Genomic DNA, 19,416 nt, shown 5'->3' on the forward strand with positions numbered 1-19,416 from the left:
CTAGAGCAATACATGTATAATGCCTTCAACAATTTTAAAATTTTACTATTAAATTATTAATTATTTTAAAAGTCCATTTTTAATCAGTCGACCAGATATCTTGTTCGTGTCGACCTTCTTAGCCTTGATGGAGTTCCTTGCCCTCCCACACCAGGAGACACAGAAATATCTTCTGCAGGGAGGCTATCAATATCCCGATTATCAACGGTTTCCGGATTGGAAGTCCCATTAGAAGGTAGACTGGGAGGGTCATGAACATCCATCGGGGGCAGACTAAGAGAATTGTAAGTGTCTGCAATAGGATTGGAAATGTTCGTAGTATCTGTGACGACATCAACATTATCTGAATTATGGCTATTGTTAATGTCCTCAGGAGAGGGCTGGCCACCACAAGGAGCTAAGTCTTTAACTGAAACCGTACTTTCTTTCCCATCTTGGAATCGAATGTGAGCATATTGGGAATTTGCCTCCAATAGCTCCACCTCCTCCACTAAAGGATCATACTTTGACAGTCTAACATGGCGTCGGAGCAGCACAGGTCCCTGCATAGTAAGCCATGAAGGTACCGAATATCCCGTAGAGGATCTCCGCGGATAGTTGAAGAGCCTTTCATGGGGGTTCACATTAGTAGCCGTTGAAAGCAATGATCTAATGGAATGCAGGGCATCAGGCAGTACCATTTCCCACTGTGTATTCTTAAGGTTCCGGGATGTCAAAGCCAACATAAATGCCTTCCAGATCACCCCATTGTATCGTTCGCACTGTCCATTACCCTGGGGATTATACGGGGTAGTTCTGCTAGTAGAAATTCCCCGACTCTGGAGGTATTCCTTCAACTGGGAAGACATAAAAGAACTTCCCTGATCCGAATGGATATACGCAGCCATCCCAAAGATGACAAAAAGTTGAGTCAGACATTTAATAACTGTAGCAGCTGATACATCTGCACAAGGAAAAGCAAAAGGGAACCTTGAAAACTCATCCACAACAGTAAATATATATCGATTCTGAGTCGTTGAAGGAAGAGGCCCCTTAAAATCAACGCTCAAGCGTTCAAAGGGAGAAGTAGCCTTTATAAGATGAGCTCGTTGAGGCTTAAAGAAATTCGGTTTACACCGGGCGCAGACAGAGCATGACGAAGTCATCCGCTTGATATCTTCAACTGAAAAGGGCAAATTCTTACTGCGTACGAAGTGTATCATCCTCGTAACACCAGGACGGCACAAAGCATTATGAAGATTAATAAGTGTATCTCTGTGAAGCACAGAACAATAAGCCCTCGACAGCGCATCAGCGGCAACATTATCCTTCCCCGGACGATAGACTATATCGAAATGATAGCATGCCAACTCGATCCTCCACCTCATTATTTTATCATTCTTAATCTTTCCGAAATGTTTGACATCAAACATGAAGGACACAGATTTTTGGTCAGTTACTAACGTAAAATTTCGCCCAGATAAATAATGTCTCCATTTACGCAGTGCTTCTACTATTGCGTACGCCTCTTTCTCTATTGATGAATGTCTCTGCTCACTATTGCTCAGAGTACGTGAGAAAAAGGCCACAGGTCTTCCATTTTGGTTCAGGGTAGCCCCAATTGCAAAATCGGAAGCGTCCGTCTCAATCACAAAGGGAACCTGCTCATCAATAGAATGCACAACTGCTCCAAGGATATCCTTTTTAAAATTATCAAAACACATCCTGGCCTCCCATGATAGAGGATATGTCGTAACCCGAATAAGGGGCCGGATCTTCTGCGAGAAGTTTGCAATCCAATTGAATAATAAGAAAACAGTCCAACAACTCGTTGCAAGGCCTTAGAATTAGTAGGGCAAGGTAACTCAATCAGTGGTCGCAGCCGTTCTGGATCTGGTTTAATCTTGTTTCCCAAGATAATATACCCAAGTAAATTTACCTCGGTGGTCGAAAAGATACACTTCTCTTTATTGAAAGTTAAGCCAACTTTTTCCGCAACTTGAAGGAATCTTTCTAGATTAAAATCATGCTCCACCCTTGATTTGCCACACACCGTGATGTCATCTAAATATGAGAAGGTGTCAGAGAGAGAGTTATCACTTATAAAAGCATCCATTGCCCGTTGAAAACAGGCGACACCGTTAGTAACACCGAATGGTACTCGGCAAAACTGGTACAGCTTTCCGCCAGCTTCAAAGGCCGTATATGGTTTGTCCCTCTTAGCAATAGGAATCTGATGATAAGCACTCTTTAGGTCAATAGTGCTAAAAACCTTATATTGAGATACTTTATTGATAAGCTCATCAATCTTAGGCAGGGGGTACGCATCTAATTGAGTATACCTGTTAATAGTTTGAGAGTAGTCTATCACCATTCGCTTATGTCTCTCATTAGTGGTGACAACTACCTGTGCCCGCCAGGGCGAAAAACTAGGTTCAATGATTCCTTCCGATAAAAGACGTTGAACTTCAGAATTAATAAATTCTTTATCCTGACTGCTATGCCTTCTTGACTTGGTAGCAATTGGCTTACAGTCCGGCATCAAATTGGAAAAAAGTGATAATGGAGAAATGAATAAAGAAGTTAATCCACAAATAGACAAAGGTGGCTTAGTTCCTCCGAAAGAAAGACTGAGGGACTCATGTAATTGAAGCACATCATGACCAATCAAAATGTCCGCACAGAGATTAGGCAGAACGGATAGGCGTATATCAGTATACGTATTACCTAGGAGAATTAATTTCACAAGGCAACAACCAGCTACTTGTGAGGTGAGAGTCGTCTGAGCCATACACACCTGATAGGAAGCAGGCGAAATTTTCAAACGCTTCTCCCTCACAAACTGAAGACTTATAAAGCTCTCAGTACTGCCCGTATCTATAAGGGCCTTCACTTCTAACCCATTAGCTTGGGCCATAACTATAGCTTTGTTTAGGCCATGGGAAAAGGCGGCAGAAACTGATGCAATAAACGCCCTATCTAAAGGCTGAATGGTCGCAGAGGAGGCAACCGATTTGCAAACACGTGCATAATGACCTCCCTTGCCGCATTTACTAAACACAGCCTCCCGGGCAGGGCACTTCAGACGGGGGTGCCGGGCGTTCCCGCAAAAATAACACTTCTGAATCCTAGAGGCAACAGCTGCCGAAGTAGAAACTGTTTCGGAATCTGGTAAACCACTCCTATTAAATCCACGTGACTCCCTTTCATCCGGAACTGCCGAAACCACGGTCGCAGGCCGATCAAAAAGAGCATAAGAATCCGAACTTCTCTGAGCCAAATCCAATGTAGAGGCTTGCTCAAAAGCACTCTTAAGATCCAAGGGCCTAGAAATTCAGTTGCGTGCGCCAGCCGTTAGCACCTTAAGAGGAGTAGACTTCGAGCGCTAGGCACTTAGCGGCTGGGCGCAGCGCGATCTGCGCCTACGCCCAACTTCAGTAGACATTTAGCGCCGGCGCAAAGTGTTTGCGCGCGCTCAGCTGCGCGCGCAGCTTATGACGTCATTTCGTCGTGCAACGCCCTTTGTGCGCCCCAAACCGGAACTTCAGTCGCGCCCGCCCAATGTGGGCGTGGCGGTGCTAAGAACTGTGAAGTGGAACGCAGCAGAGGCCCTGCGGGCCTCGGGGAGCGCTAATTAAAGGGCACTTACACTGAACTATAAAGGCCAGCCATTTTGCTGCAATGACTTTTGTGCAACGGATTTCTGGACAGAGACCAAGGAAGAGACCTTACTGATTTGGCCCAACATAGGAGGTATTTTTGGCTTCTGGCCAGAGCTTGGCAATTTGCCTCATTGTGATTTCATTGTTTGCCAGTATATTATGGGGGCTGCATGGGGTGCCAACCCTCAGTTCCAGCATTATGTGCGAAGGGCTCGCAGACGCTGTGTGAGAGGGGCAGACATGCCTAGACGCAGAGGGGGCATCAGGCATCGGCAACGTAGGCCTTACCCACTCAGGGAATACCGCCAGCAGGTGTCCTATCTCACCATGACTGCTGCGCAGTGTGTTAAGAGGCTGCGCTTCAGAAGGGAGGTGGTTGCAGAGATCTGCCAGCTGCTTCACAGAGATCTGCGTCCACATCTGATGTGCAGGACGTCTCTGTCGGTGGAAGTGAAGGTCACGGTGGCTCTGAACTTTTATGCAAGCGGCTCCTTCCAAGCCGCTGCTGAGGACATAGCTAACATATCCCAGTTCGCCGTGCATCGCTGCATCCGGCAGGTCACCGATGCCCTTTTCACAAGGAGACACCAATTCATCTCCTTCCCCATGACCCTGGAGAGGCAGGAGCAGCGTGCAGTCGGATTTGCGAGGATCGCGGACTTCCCCATGGTGCAGGGCGCCATTGACTGCACGCATGTGGCTTTGCGGGCACCTATCGACAATGCCGAGGATTACCGCAACCGGAAGGGCTACCATTCCCTCAATGTACAGCTGGTGTGTGACAACAGGCAGCGCATCCTAGCTGTCAATGCCCGCTTTCCAGGCAGCAGCCACGATGCATTTATCCTGCGCCAGACTACTGTGGCTGACATGTTCCAGGCACAGCCTCCCCCAAGAGGATGGCTTATCGGGGACAAAGGCTATCCTTTGTGTACATGGCTCATGACCCCGCTCCGCGCGCCCAGGACCCCTGCTGAGGAGGCATACAACGAAAGCCATCAAGCCACAAGGAACATCATAGAGCAAACGATTGGCGTCCTCAAGCAACGGTTCCGCTGCCTGGATCGCTCTGGCGGATCTCTGCAGTATTCGCCGGATAGAGTCTCCCAGTTCGTCGTCGTTTGCTGCATGCTGCGCAACCTGGCTATCCGCAGGACTCAGGCACTGCCACCTCACGTTGGACCACCACCTCAGGAGGAGGAGCAGGAGGACCATGAGGAGGAGGAGGAGGAGGAGTACCAGCCCAGGAGGGAGCCACAAGGTCCAAGGGCCGTCCGTCGGCGGCTTATTGAACGACACTTCTAGGCCCTCTGTCAGGGAATGGCTTGTGGCAATGAAGGGACATGAATGCAGCCGCTCCGCAAGCCCTCAGCCGGTTAACGCAACAACCACTTCAAACATCAAACATGGACAAGCTGAATAAAGAAAAAGCTTTATTGAACAAACTCAGGGCCCTTCCCACATGAAACCCAAAAACAGACAACACCCCCAAAAAACAGTCAAACACATGACTCACTCCCACAACCTGGGGAGGAATAACAAAACTTTTCCATCCAAATGGCCTTCATCCTCGGCCTTACCAAAACAACCACCCCCATAGACAACACAACCACCCCCATATAAAAAAACATTTGGCAACACCCTCTACTTTGTGTGCCGAGAGGGCGAGTCCTTGTCCAGCCTTTTCCGGCCCCTGGCCGACCTGCTGCTCCGCCTCAACCTGGGCCCTGTGGGTGCTGCAAGGCTGGGGGAAGGCTCCTGAGGGGCACATGGCGTGACGGCAGATGCCCTTGGGGGTCGGCCTAGACGAGCTCTGGCCCTCGAGGGGCCGGCTGCTGACTGCTGCAGCTGTGGCTGGGCAGCATCAGTCACTCCAGCAGCTCGTGGCAGCTTCACTGGGGGAGTGGCAGTGGCGGCTGCAGCAATGGGGGCAAGCTGGCTGATGCCAGGCGCTCGCTGCTCGCATGAGACACTGGCACTCGGCCGGGCTGGCACTGCAGCATGCGCAGCAATCTGCTGAAGGCCAGACCGCTGTGCTGCTGCAGCGCGGCGGGTGCCCTGGCGATGCCTGGCTGACACAGCGAGTGTGGCAGCAGTGAGTGCCCGTACTGCCCTGGTCTGTGCCCGCATCAGACCAGCCAGTGACTGCACGGCACCACTGATCAACTGGCCACTCGCTGCCTGTGCTGCCCTGAAGTCGTCCCGACTCGCGTCCTGTGCTGCCCTGAATTCGGCCCGACTCGTGTCCTGTGCTGCCCCGAGTTGCTCGAAACCCCTGGCCTGTGAGGCCCCGAAATCGGACACACTATGAGCCAGGGACTCGATGGCCTCAGGCAACCGTGCCACAACCCCCATGAACTCGGTGTGCCGGCGATCCGAGTCCACGGACATTTGATCGAGGAGGCGCACCTCCTGGGCGAGGACCGTCTCCGGACTGGAGGCCGGACTCTCCCTCTGGGGAGAAGGCCGCCGAGCTGCCCGACCCTTCCCGCGTGGCTGGACGCCACTGGGCCCAGCAACTACACTCCCCTGCAACACTTCCCCCCTCTGGGGAGAAGGCCGCCGAGCTGGCCGACCCTTCCTGCGTTGCTGGACGCCACTGGGCACAGGAGCTACACCCCCCTCCGACACTTCCCCCTGGCTCTCCTCCAGGGAAGACGTGTCCCCTCCATTGCCATCCCCTGGCGCGGATGAGGGTTCCCCCGATGGGCCGCCTTCCTCTTGCTCCTCCTCGTCCTCCTCTTCCGAGGGACTGTCACGGGCAGCTTCAGGGACCTCCTCCTCACCAGCTGAAAGCAGGAAGGCACAAGAGTAGCTTTAGAGTGAGGACAGGGCGTCAGCGAGGGAGGCATGAGTGGTGGCATTCAGCGCATTGGTCGGACAGTGGCAAAGGATGTAGATCTGAAGCGCAAGGGGAACGAGAGAGGTCCAAAAGGTGATGCCCTTACCATTGGGGCCCAGCACAGGGTCGGCATCTCCACATGCAACGGGGCCAATCAGCCAGCCACCCATGAGTCGACCCACGCGCTCCTCCAGGTCACTGAGCTGCTGGAACTGGGGACGGCCTCCCCCGGTGTCAGTCCGGCTCCTCAGATTCTGGGCCAGCTTGGCCTGCAAGAGAAAGGACGGCCTCTAAGTACAGTGTGGTGCCCTGTTGTTGTGTGCACTGCCTCCCATGGTCGAATAGCTTGGCCAGTGTGTAAAGTGCAGAAAGTGCAATTGATGTTCATGCCAGTGCCATAGCTGCTGGATGAGGGCTGGCCATTAGGGCTTTGAGGTCCCTTTGCCCATAATGTGAGGTGCACATGCAAGGATGAGGAGGACACTGGAAAGGGTACTCACCCTGACAATCCGAGTGAGGTCGTTAAACTTTTTCCGGCATTGGACACCAGTCCTGGGGACATCGCAGGTGGCTGTGACCCTCTGGGCGACATCCCTCCAGGCTTTCCTGTACACCCTGGTGGCAGGCTTCTTGCCACTGTCCGGGAACAAGATATGGCGTCTCCTCTCCAAAGCCCTAACCAGCACCTTTAAATCTTGGGCAGAGAAGCGCTGCGCTCGCTCACGGGCCCTCTGCATCCTTCTTGGCGCTATTTCTCTCCAGCTGCAGTGTTTAGGCCTAGCTGGAGGGCTGCAGTATCCAGGGCGTGGCAGCAGATGAACTCGACTCTTCCCCCTTTAAGAGCTGGCCGGCGCCAGGGTGTCTGCTGTCAATCAAGAAATGACCGCACCTGCGCTGCGCCCGGCCTCGGCGGTATCACTCTGCACCGCCGGCTTAGCGCCTAAAGATAGCCGTGCATCACCAGTTTTAGCGCTCGAGCAAACTCCTTGGCCAAAGCTACTGAATATCGGCGAAGTGGCCTCCACTTTGCGCCGGGCGCAAACTTTAGCGGCCGCCCGACTTTACCGCCCCAAAAGTGGCTATACTGAATTTCTAGGCCAAGGTCTTATTTTCTAATATCCGCTGACGAATTGATCTAGACAGTAATCCATTAATAAATGCATCCCGTACCGACTCTTCCTTATGTTCTTCTGCAGACACGGCCTTATAATTACAGTTAGCACCAAGGCGCCGGAGTGCTTGTAAATAAGCATCCAAGGATTCTCCCGCCTGCTGCCTACGGGCAGATAAAAGGTGACGTGCAAATACCTCATTTTTGGGTTTAACAAAATTTTTTTCCAACGTAGCAATAGCCAATTCATAAGTTTCACAGTCCAAAATATACTTATATACACATCCGGAGCAATGTAGTTGATTAGTATATCCAACTTATTCAGAGATTGCTGATCCAACACACCCAAAAAGTTTTTAAATGTACGATACCAATGTTTCGACTGATCATCCACTCCTGCAGAATTAGGGTCAGCATTAAATCGTTCCGGTCGAAGATATCGTTCCATTATAGCAAAAGGTTAATAAATTGAAATAAAGAGTAGATTGCCTTTCAAAAGCTAGGCTTTATTAACCTTAAAAAACCAGCAGTACATGTTGAGCACCCAGTCTCAACCAAACTGTAGAAAACTGAATTTAAGATGGCCACCACAGGTCACATGGAATCAACTAACCAATAAGTTTACAGCATATATCTCAAGGCAGGAAAACAGGCAACCAATTACAATGCTTCTTATAAAACAAGAATAATCACCACAAGGGCCTACTCTGGTTCTCATGTTCCTATGTACCAGCTACTCCGAACAAAACATAATCATTAATACTCACTCGCGTCGTTCTGTAAAGATTACATCCATGCTCTGTGCTTCTCGATCATTTTGTGCTTTGAGCTAAAATACAATAAATTATACACATTAAGAGCAATCCGCTGCAGTCTATTACAATTCTTAGTTTTATTACAGTAGCACTTATAATGTGAACAAGATTTTAAATGGACTATACTGCATAATGTATAGCCATAGCCCTCATAATACAGTAAGATTTTCTGCACTAAAAAGACATTTGTTTTGACAATACATTACCCTGTAAAAATTATTCTGTACCATCTCGTCTGCTTGTGATTAGTAGGGGTGGTCGAACGTTTGGCTAAAAGATGGGTTTTAAAGCGGAGAGAAAAATGGAGAGGCAGCGTAGTTTAGGGAGGAAGTTCTAGAGAGTAGGATCGAGGCGGCTGAAGGCTCGGCTACTAGGTTAGGCAAAAAGAATGGGGTTGTACAACAGGGTGGAGACAAGGGACTGCACAGTGTGAGGGGGATATAGGACTGAAGACAGTTGCAGAGATAGAGTGGGGCAATGCCATAGATGAACATGACGACAAAGTGGTCCATAAGAGCAAGAAAAGCAGACCAGGTTTGGGAGCAAGCTGAGCAGCATGAAGTCCAAATTCTGGCGTTGGTGGCAGCACGGTGGCATAGTGGTTAGCACTGTTGCCTCACAGCGCCAGGGACCCGGGTTCGAATCCGGCCTCGGGCGACTGTCTGTGTGGAGTTTGCACATTCTCCCCGTGTTTGCGTGGGTTTCCTCCGGGTGCTCCGGTTTCCTCCCACAGTCCAAAGATGTGCGAGTTAGGTTGATTGACTATGATAAATTGACCCTTAGTGTTAGGGGGATTAAATACGTGGGGTTACGGGGATAGGGTGGGATATGTGTTGGTGTAGGGGTTACGGGGATTGGGTGGGATATGTGTCGGTGCAGGCTCGATGGGCCGAAATGGCCTCTATCTGCACTGTGGGGTTTCTGTGATTTCTGTGAAGAGGTACATCCAAGGTCAGTAGGTAGTGGTGGGGGTCAGGCAAAAAAGGCAGGACGACAGCAGGGCAATGAACTAAATTTAAAGCTGAGAATTTCAGCTAAGCCAGAATGCATCTTTTTATATACAGTTAGCAAAATTGCATTGAAAGTGCATACAAGAGGAACAGAAATATAAATGTTCAGGAAAATCAGAAGGCTGGATTTACTTTAATAACATTGTATGACTGTTTTATGGTGGAATAAGCAACTGAAAGACAGTTGATAGGAAAAATAAATATGGAAAATTATAGTAATAAGCATAAACATTTGCTTTATTTTTGCTGGAAATTACAATACTTACTATATTATAGTCATTCATAACTTCTTCCATATCGGTATTGGTATTCAGCTTATCTACCAGCTAAAGACAGAGCACAAAATAAAGTCAAAGGATATCAAAGAAAGAATAAACTTGTATTTATATAGTGCCTTACACAACCTCAGTACATCACAAAGTACTTCAGTCAATGAAGTACTTTAAAAAAAAAAATGTTTGATTCATTCACGGGATATGGGCGTCGCTGGCAAGGCCAGCATTTATTGCCCATCCCTAGTTGCCCTTGAGAAGGTGGTGATGAGCCGCCGCCTTGAACTACTGCAGTCTGTGTGGTGAAGGAACTCCCACAGTGCTGTTAGGGAGGGAGTTCCAAGATTTTGACCCAGCGACGATGAAGGAACGATGATATATTTCCAAGTCAGGATGGTGTGTGACTTGGAGGGGAACTTGGAGGTGGTAGTGTTCCCATGTGCCTGCTGCCCTTGTCCTTGTAGGTGGTAGAGGTCATGGGTTTGGGAGGTGCTGCCAAAGAAGCCTTGACGAGTTGCTGCAGTGCATCTTGTAGATGGTACACACTGCAGAGAATGTAGAGAAACACGGCAGCCAATTTGTGGAGAGCAAGATCCCACAAGCAGCAATGATGATGACCAGATATACTAAAATATACTAATATACTAATTGGTTGAGGGATAAATGTTGGCCAGGACATCAGGAGGACTCCCTCCTCTTGAAAAGGGCCATAGGATCTTTCACATCCACCTGAGAGGGCAGTCAAGGCTCTCAGTGTAATGTCTCATTTGAAGATGGCACCTCGGACATTGCAGTATTCCCTCAGTGCTGTACTAAAGAATCAGCCTAGATTATGTGTTCAAGTCTAGGAGTGGGGCTTGAGTCTTCTGGCTCAGAAGCGAGAGTGCTACCACTGAGCCAAAGCTGATATTGCAATACAGTGACATTGTTACTGCTCAGGAGACATTAAAGAAAACATAATTCTTTTGTTATTTATCGCATTTTATTTTTGCAACACACTTAAAATGATGATTATGACTGGATAGAAATAACAGACTACTCTGCTTATTTCTCAACAATACGTAGCCACTTATGAAATTCCACTCACCATATTGTAGTCTGCTAGCTGCCCTTGCAGATCTTTAATTTCTACTGCCAATGCTTCAGCTCTGTTGTGAAATATGAAAAACTGTTTAAAAACCAAAACCATTTAGCCTTCACAGAATAAAGTATTTAATCTGTTATGTACGCACCTCTTTTCATAGGATAGATAGACAGAATTTTCTTGATTAAATGTATCGATTTCCTTTTGTAGCTTGCTAACTTCTGTTGTAAGTTCATTTATTTTGGCTCTGTGCAAAAATATCACAGGTAAGCTTCTGACAAAAAAGGCAATTAACAATTTTATTTCATTATTTTGGAATTATCTGTAAGTAAATAGAAACTCTCATATCTAGTTTTTAAGGATTTAAAAAAAAATATTCTAGCAGAATCAATATTATTAGGACAAGTGGCCCAGAGTAAGGCAATTCCAGACCGCATCCTGTGCCCCATAACTGGAGCACAACAATTGTAAGAAACAGAATTGGAAATAAACGTCTTGCAATGCAAAAAAAAATCAAGCCTAAACAGCATCAAAAAAATCATAGAATCATACAGGACAGAAGGAGGCCATTCTGCCAATCATGCCTGTGCCGGCTCTTTACAAGAGCTATCCAATTACTCCCACTCCCCTGCACTTTCCCCATAGCCCTGCAATTTTTTTCCTTTTCAAGTATTTATCCAATTCCTTTTTGGAAGTTACTACTGAATCTGCTTCTATCACCTTTTCAGGTAGTGCATTACAGACTAATGAATTCAAATAAGGAATATAATAAGGAAAATAATTTTCCAGCCACAAGTGTTACCCACCCTTAACAAGCAGACGAGGCTATCTGCCATTGCTGCGCCTGTTTTATATGCGTGAGCAGCTCTATTAGGGAAGAAGTGAGGAAGCCGCTGAATTCAAGGTGGGATAATTTGAATAATTTTGATAGGTTTATGAGGCCTGTGTTGGTCGCCAGAACAGCCTCCAACAACCCAGCACTAACCTTTTTGCACAGAAAACTAGACATAGTAGTCTATGTGCCCAATTTCGCACCCTCACATAGTAAAGCTCTGCACTACCAGCAGAAACCTAGTTGCATCAGGACAAGTTGTTGTTGATGCAAGTTGTGAACAGAGAACAGAACTTGTTCTCACTAGAGAAAGCAACACAACTTGAATTTGTATAATGCCTTTAAAGTAACAAAATCTCCCATAGCACTTCACAAATAGTTATAAGAAATGAATGACAAGCCAGTAAGAGAGATTCGGAGGGGGACAGAAAGCTCTGGAGAAGGTTTTTAAAAGGTGGGGAGGTAGGTGGAAAAGTTTAGGGAGGGCTCTGCAGAGAATAGGACTAAGGTGGCTGATGACTCCACCACCACTGGAAGGGTGAAGGAGGAGGGGAGCTGAACAGGAGTCTGGAATCAGACGAATAGAAAGTTTAAGATGGGTTACAGGGCTTGAGGAACTTGCACAGGTAGGGCCGAGGCCTTGGGGAGATTTAAAAGACAAGGGTGAGGATTTAAATTTAATGCACTGGAGGACTGGGAGCCAGTGAAGGTCAGCAAGGATGTGAGTGATAGGCAAGAAGGACTGAGAACAGGACATAACATAAGTGACAGGGTTTTGGACAAGCTGGCGCTTATGGGAGGAATAAGATAGGGGACCGGCAATAGGGGTCTAGAAGTGCAAAGGCACCTGTGAGAGTTTCAGCAGCAGAGCGGCTATAGCAAGAGGTGGAAGTAAGTGGTCCCAGTGATGGATAAAATGTGGGGTTTTAATGCTCAGCTCAGGTCCAAACAGAACACCAACATTGCAAATGATCTGATTCAGCCTGAGAGTGTGGCCAGCAAGCAGAATTTGTGGCAGGGACTGAAGACAATGATTGTGGTCCTACTGAGCTGGAGAAATGTGTGGCTAAGCCAAGACCTGATGTTGGTCGCACACCTTGCTTTTAGCAGGTGCATTCTGGCCAGTCAGTGAGACCCTCGCACCAGCCAGACAAGGGCCTCATTGAAATTCAAAACTTGGGGTCTGACGACATCATTCGTACTTTGACGTTGTTTTAACTCTCAGCAGCCGCATTCAGTGCCTGGTTCCGGGAGTCTCACCAGGAGCAGCGGGCCCAGAAGAGGGCCGAAAATCAAAGTACTTTTTTTTTGTAAAGGTTTCCTTGTGGGCCTGGAGGAGCAGGGGTGTTCCACTGGGCCCCACAAGAAAACCTAGAAGCCTAGGCTTCCCTCCCCCAACCATGATCGTGCCCACCACCCACCCGTACATCCCCCCTCCACCATTTACCACTGACTCCCGTCCACTGGCCTGATGTCATAGTTGCCGGGTTTGAGTCTTTAGAGGGAATGATTTGTACTTAGTTACATTCCAAAACAGAGCTCTAAATTAAGAGTACTATAAAACAAACTAATAAACTTGGAGGTGCTACACAGAAAAATACTTACTACCAGTAATACTTATCCTCTCCTTTAATGGCAGGGGGTCGAGATTTCTTAGACTTGCAAATAACTTTTAAAATGTACTCTAGGATGAATTGTACAACTTAGAACATATAGCTGAATTTAGCTTTGCAACAGATATTTTGTATTAGTCAAGAACATTTATGTACTCACCTAAGCAGTCCAAGAAAATAGGACTTGTCCAGAATCTGACGCTGTGGTCCTGTAAAGTAAATTAGTTAAAAAAAATAGCATGTTCAGGATTATAAATTGATCATTTACTAGTCTTTGTAGTATAGCAGTTAAAAAGAAAAACAAAATAATCTTCCACTATGGTACTGGAATTACAACCCAGAGGTAGTGAGTTGAAATCCCACCATGGAAACTGAGAACGTACATTCAATAAATCTGGTCATTTGTAAGCTGGCACCAGAAGATGGCCATAAAGTCTACCAGACTGTTGTAAAAACAAACTGATTCACTGATGCCCTTCAGATATAGGAACCTGCAACACTCCCTGGCCTTGTCTAAATGTGAGTCCAGTCCCACAATCACATGGTTAGATTCTTAATACCCTCAGGGCAAACTAGGCATGGGTAATAAATACCCTCAGGGCAAACTAGGCATGGGTAATAAATACTGCCATACCAGTGTTATCCATGTTACAAGAGCAAACTAATAAAATATATATATACATTTTATTAATAACTACCTTTACAGATGATACAAAAAAGGATAGGAGACAACATGCACATACCTTTCATTCCAGTTTTCATTCCACTCAAACCTTGCTGAGTTACAGGACGATCTGCAACTTTAATCTGAGCAGACAGCACACCTCCAGGCATTACAGGCCCGCCACGAGTTCCAGGTCTCGCTGTTCCAGGAGATATCTATAAAGAGACTGAACTTTATTAATTTATGTCAAACAGTTTTGAGCAGAAACAACGGTCATTCCTCTTTCACTTTCTCTCTGCTTTACATTTTGCATATTTGCAAACCATATTCTCTCTATGTCAGCAAAAGGGTATGGACAGCTCATACATGACTGAGTTTGTAAAATAATAATGTTCTGGGCTCATGACTTCTACTTTAATTTTAAAAATGGAATTTCAAAAAAATAGACAAATGCCTTAGTACTTATTTGGTTACAGTGCAGCCCTTGTTTCATATAAATGGATATTTAAAATATTTGATTTCAATTAACAAGAAAAAAATGATTTTGTGGTACAGCAGGTTAAAATTCTAAACTTGCTGTGCCTCACACTGCTTGGACATTGCTGGGTCTAGATGACACCTATTCCTGGCTGTGCCAGCAGGAGGTGCTAGGTATAGACCAGGCTTTTGTCCACAGAAAAGAAAAACTGGAGCTATGTCAAACAGGTGCTCTCGCAAGCTTCCTAGGAGGCAGTTTGCGAGTGGTATCCTGCCTCAGGAAACTCCACCTCATTAAACTACAGGTTCAAGTGTAAGACTGCTATATAGTATAGTGCATAACCAGCTGGCTATACGCTGCTCTCTGCCCACATGCCTCTGTGACTGATTTAACACCAACTTGGAACAGGTCACTCACCCGTTCCGCTGGAGATAATGTATAGCACGTGTTAAATAGAAACAAATTCAACTAAAACAAGTAAGAATCGTCATTGAAAGATAAGAAAATGATCTCACACAACAATGGTGAACAGTACAGAGTCTGTGAATGGAAAGGGAAAGATACTTATAAATCAAACAACTGCTCAGATGTTTGTTAATAATAAAGATGGTCAATATACAGCAAATGATGTCAGATATCACAGTGAGAAAACACAGAAAGAACGTTGGGAAGTTGTGATTTCAAACCTTCCATTGTTTATACTAATCTGAGATTAGCATGAAATATCTGAAAGCCACAAACTGATGAGTTCTGAAAAAAATTTAAGCAACACTGCGAGTTTAGCAGGATTTATGTTGGCTACAGGACACTGGCTTGGGGTTTGTATGAATACTTAAAGCAGCGCTAAATATAAAGCATAAATAGCAGGAAAAGTATAAATAAACTGGAGGTATAAATAAGGTATATGAAAGGGGTCAACTTACAGTGTAAACTGGAGGTATATTGAAATTTAATACTTGGAAATTAATTTTTGAAAAAATATAGCATTGGCTTTGGAACTCCAAAGATTATGATTTGTATTTGTTGTCGGGAATGTCAAGATGTTGGGGAGGGAGAGGTGTGGCGGGAGGGGGGGACAGATGGGGAGGTGGGAGATGTGTGGGGGGTGGAATGACAGGAAAAAGGGAGTGATGTCAGGGGATGGGGGTGTTGAGGAAGGGAAATGATGTCGGGAGGGGGATGTTGGAGGGGTGGGTGACGTTGGAGGGGGGATGTTGGCGGGGGGTGTCGGGGGGATGTCGTCGGGGGGGGGGATGTCGTCGGGGGGGGGATGTCGTCGGGGGGGGATGTCGTCGGGGGGGGGATGTCGTCGGGGGGGGGATGTCGGGCTGGGGGGGATGTCGGGCTGGGGGGGATGTCGGGCTGGGGGGGATGTCGGGCTGGGGGCGATGTCGGGCTGGGGGCGATGTCGGGCTGGGGGCGATGTCGGGCTGGGGGCGATGTCGGGCTGGGGGCGATGTCGGGCTGGGGGCGATGTCGGGCTGGGGGCGATGTCGGGCTGGGGGGGATGTCGGGCTGGGGGGGATGTCGGGGGGATATCGGGGTGGGGGATGTCATCGGGGGGGAATGTCGGGTTGGGGGGATGTCGGGAGGGGATGTCGGGGTGGGGGGGATGTCGGGGGGGTTGATATTGGGGTGGGGATGTCGTCGGGGGGAATGTCGGGGTGGGGGGATGTCGGGGGGGGATATCGGGGTGGGGGATGTCGTCCGGGGGGAATGGCGGGGTGGGGGATGTCGGGGTGGGGGATGTCGGGGTGGGGGGGATGTCGGGGTGGGGGGGATGTCGGGGTGGGGGGGATGTCGGGGGGGGGGATGTTGTCGGGGGGGAATGTCGGGGTGGGGGGATGTCGGGGTGGGGGGATGGCGGGTGGGGGGTGATGTCGGGGTGGGGAGGGGCTAACAAGGGAAATTAGGGATAGCATAAGATCCATGGAGAGGACATATAAATTGGCCAGAAAAAGCAGTAAACCTGAGGATTGGGAGCAGTTTAGGATTCAACACAGGAGGACAAAGGGATTAATTAAGAGGGGGAAAATAGAATGAGAGTAAGCTTGCAGCGAACATAAAAACTGACTGTAAAAGCTTCTATAGATATGTGAAGAGAAAATGAGTGGTGAAGTCAAGCGTAGATCCCTTGCAGTCAGAATCAGGGGAATTTATAATGGGGAACAAAGGAATGGCAGACCAATTAAATATATACTTTGGTTCTGTCTTCACAAAGGAGGACACAAGTAACCTCCCAGAGATGTCGGGAACATAGGGTCTAATGAGAGGGAGGAATTGAATGAAATCAGTATTTGTAGGGAAATGGTGTTAGGGAAATTGACGGGATTGAAGGCCGATAAATCCCCAGGGCCTGATAATCTACATCCTAGGGTACTTAAGGAAGTGGCCCTAGAAATAATAGATGCATTGCTGGTCATCTTCCAAAATTCTTTAGACTCTGAAATAGTTCTCATGGATTGGAGGGTCACTAATGTAACCCCACTATTCAAAAAAGGTGGTAGAGAAAAAAAGGGGAATTACAGACCGGTAAGCCTGACATTGGTAGTGGGGAAAATGCCAGAGTCCATTATAAAAGATGTAATAGCAGAGCACTTGGAAAACAGTGACAGGATCGGACAAAGTCAACATGGATTTACAAAAGGTAAATCATGCTTGACTAATCTACTGGAATTTTTTGAGGATGTAACTGGTAGAATAGATAAGGGAGAACCAGTGGATGTGGTGTATTTGGACTTTCAGAAGGCTTTCGATAAGGTCCCGCATAAGAGACTAGCGTGCAAAGTTAAAGCACATGGGATTGGGGGCAAGGTACTGTCTTGGATAGAGAACTGGTTGGCAGACAGGAAGCAAAGAGTTGGAATAAACGGGTCCGAGTGGAAGGCAGTGACTAGTGGGGTACCGCAGGGATCGGTGCTAGGACCCCAGTTCTTTACAATATATATTAATGATCTAGACGAGGGAACTAGATGTAATATCTCCAAGTTGCAGACGACGTAAAGCTGGGTGGGCGTGTGTGCTGTGAGGAGGATGCAGAGAAACTCTAGTACGATTTCGACAGGTTGGGTGATTGGGCAGATGCAGTATAATGTGGATAAATGCGAGGTTATCCACTTTAGTGGCAAAAACAGGAAGGCAGATTATTATCTGAACGGCAATAGATTGGGAAAAGGGGAAGTGCAACGAGACCTGGGTGTCCTTGTGCAGCAGTCGCTGAAGGAAAGCATGCAGGTGCAGCAGACAGTTAAGAAGGCAAATGGTATGTTGGCCTTTGTTGCGAGAGGATTCGAGTACAGGAACAAGGATGTCTTGCTGCAGTTGTACAGGGCCTTGGTGAGAGCACACCTTGAGTATTGTGTGCAGTTTTGGTCGCCTTATCTGAGGAAGGATGTTCTTGCCATGGAGGGAGTGCAGCGAAGATTCACCAGACTGATACCCGGGATGGCAGGAATGACGTATGAGGAGAGATTGGGTCAATTAGGCTGATATTCGCTAGAGTTTAGAAGAATGAGAGGGGATCTCATTGAAACTTATAAAATTATAACAGGACTAGACAGACTAGATGCAGGAAGGCTGTTCCCAATGGTGGGAGAGTCCAGAACCAGGGCTCACAGTCTAAGGATAAGGGGTAAGCCATTTAGGACTGAGATGAGGAGGAATTTCTTCACCCAGAGAGTGGTGAACCTGTGGCATTCTCTACCACAGAAGGCAGTGGAGGCCAATTCATTAAATATATTCAAGAAGGAGTTAGATATATTTCTTAAGGCTAAGGGGATCAAGGGATATGGGGAGAAGCCAGGGACAGGGTACTGAATTTGGATGATCAGCCATGATTGCATTGAATGGCAGAGCAGGCTTGAGGGGCCGAATGGCCTAATCCTGCTCCTATCTTCTATGTTTCTATGTCGGGGTGGGGTGGATGTTGGGGTGGGGGTGGTGATGTCGGGAGGGGGATGTTGGGGGGGGGAGGTGATGTCGTGAGGGCGATGTTGGGATGTCGGTGGGGAGGGGGGGATGTCGAGGGGTGATGGCGGGGGGGTGATGTCGGGGGTGTGGGGTGGGTGCTGTCGCGGGGGGGGTGGTGATGTCGGTGGGGGGGGTGATGTCGGGGGGGGTGATGATGTCGGGGGGGTGATGTGGGGGGGGTGATGTCGGGGGGGGGGTGATTGTTGGGGGGGGAGGGGGATATCGAGGGGTGATGTCGGGGGGGGGGTGATGTCGGAGGGGTGGTGATGTCGGGGGGGGGGGGGTGATGTTGGGGGCGGGGAGGTGATGTCGAGGGGGGGTGGTGATGTCTGGGGGGGTGATGTCGGGGGAGATGTGGGGGGGGGCATGATGATGTCGGGGGGGGTGATGTCGGGGGAGGTGATTGTTGCGGGGGGGGGGGGAGGGGGATATCGAGGGGTGATGTGGGGGGGGGTGAGATGTCGGCGGCGGGGCGGAGTCCGCCGGTGGTGGGGGTGAGGGCGGGGGATGTGGGGACGGTGTCGGGGTTACGGCGCTGTACAGCCTCGGGCCGCTCAATGGTACGGTGTCACGGCCCAGACTGAGCCCCACATGGAGCACAAACTGACTGGCTGACGTACCCCAGTCCCAATCCGCAGGGCAGTCGGCGGAGCTCGGGCCGCAGTCGGTGGTGGTCTTCCAGCGGCTCCTTTAGTCATCGGCCGGGCCGCCGAAGGAGGCCTTTGCCCGCTCGCCATCCTCCGATCGCTCTTTAACTTCTCCACACTGCTGTCTGTTTACCGTGAAGCATCGCCGCCGCGCGCGCGCCCCTCCAGTAGCCCAGCAACTGCCGCGCGCGCCCCTCCAGTAGCCCAGCAACTGCCGCGCGCGCCCCTCCCGTAACCCAGCAACCGCCGCGCGCGCCCCTCCCGTAACCCAGCAACCGCCGCGCGCTCCCCTCCCGTAACCCAGCAACCGCCGCGCGCGCCCCTCCCGTAACCCAGCAACCGCCGCACTGTAGCTGTCGCGAGAGCAAGCGTGTCGCCGGTTGGCGATTGGTAAGGGTTGGGGGATTTTCTTCACCCTTCGTGCTTCAGTCGAACACA

The 19,416-nt window shown here is 48.7% G+C and overlaps 1 protein-coding gene across 1 annotated transcript in view; it reads right to left on the bottom strand.

Moving 5' to 3' along the window:
- The window catches only part of ift74 (intraflagellar transport 74), a 146,828-nt gene extending 127,613 nt beyond the window's left edge, over positions 1-19,215 (bottom strand). Inside the window, exons 1-7 of the mRNA XM_085991833.1 lie at positions 18,952-19,215; positions 13,964-14,099; positions 13,381-13,429; positions 10,924-11,022; positions 10,779-10,839; positions 9,686-9,745; positions 8,362-8,423 (exon numbers count right to left, since the gene is read on the bottom strand). Of these exons, the coding sequence (XP_085847959.1) occupies positions 8,362-8,423; positions 9,686-9,745; positions 10,779-10,839; positions 10,924-11,022; positions 13,381-13,429; positions 13,964-14,099; positions 18,952-19,068 (584 nt within the window). The 5' untranslated portion in view covers positions 19,069-19,215. The remainder of the gene's footprint in view (positions 1-8,361; positions 8,424-9,685; positions 9,746-10,778; positions 10,840-10,923; positions 11,023-13,380; positions 13,430-13,963; positions 14,100-18,951) is intronic.
- Positions 19,216-19,416: the final 201 nt, after the last annotated feature.

Source organism: Somniosus microcephalus, chromosome 1 (assembly GCF_052327205.1).
Source record: "Somniosus microcephalus isolate GS21.2 chromosome 1, FLI_Smic_1.0, whole genome shotgun sequence".
NCBI lineage: Eukaryota > Metazoa > Chordata > Chondrichthyes > Squaliformes > Somniosidae > Somniosus > Somniosus microcephalus.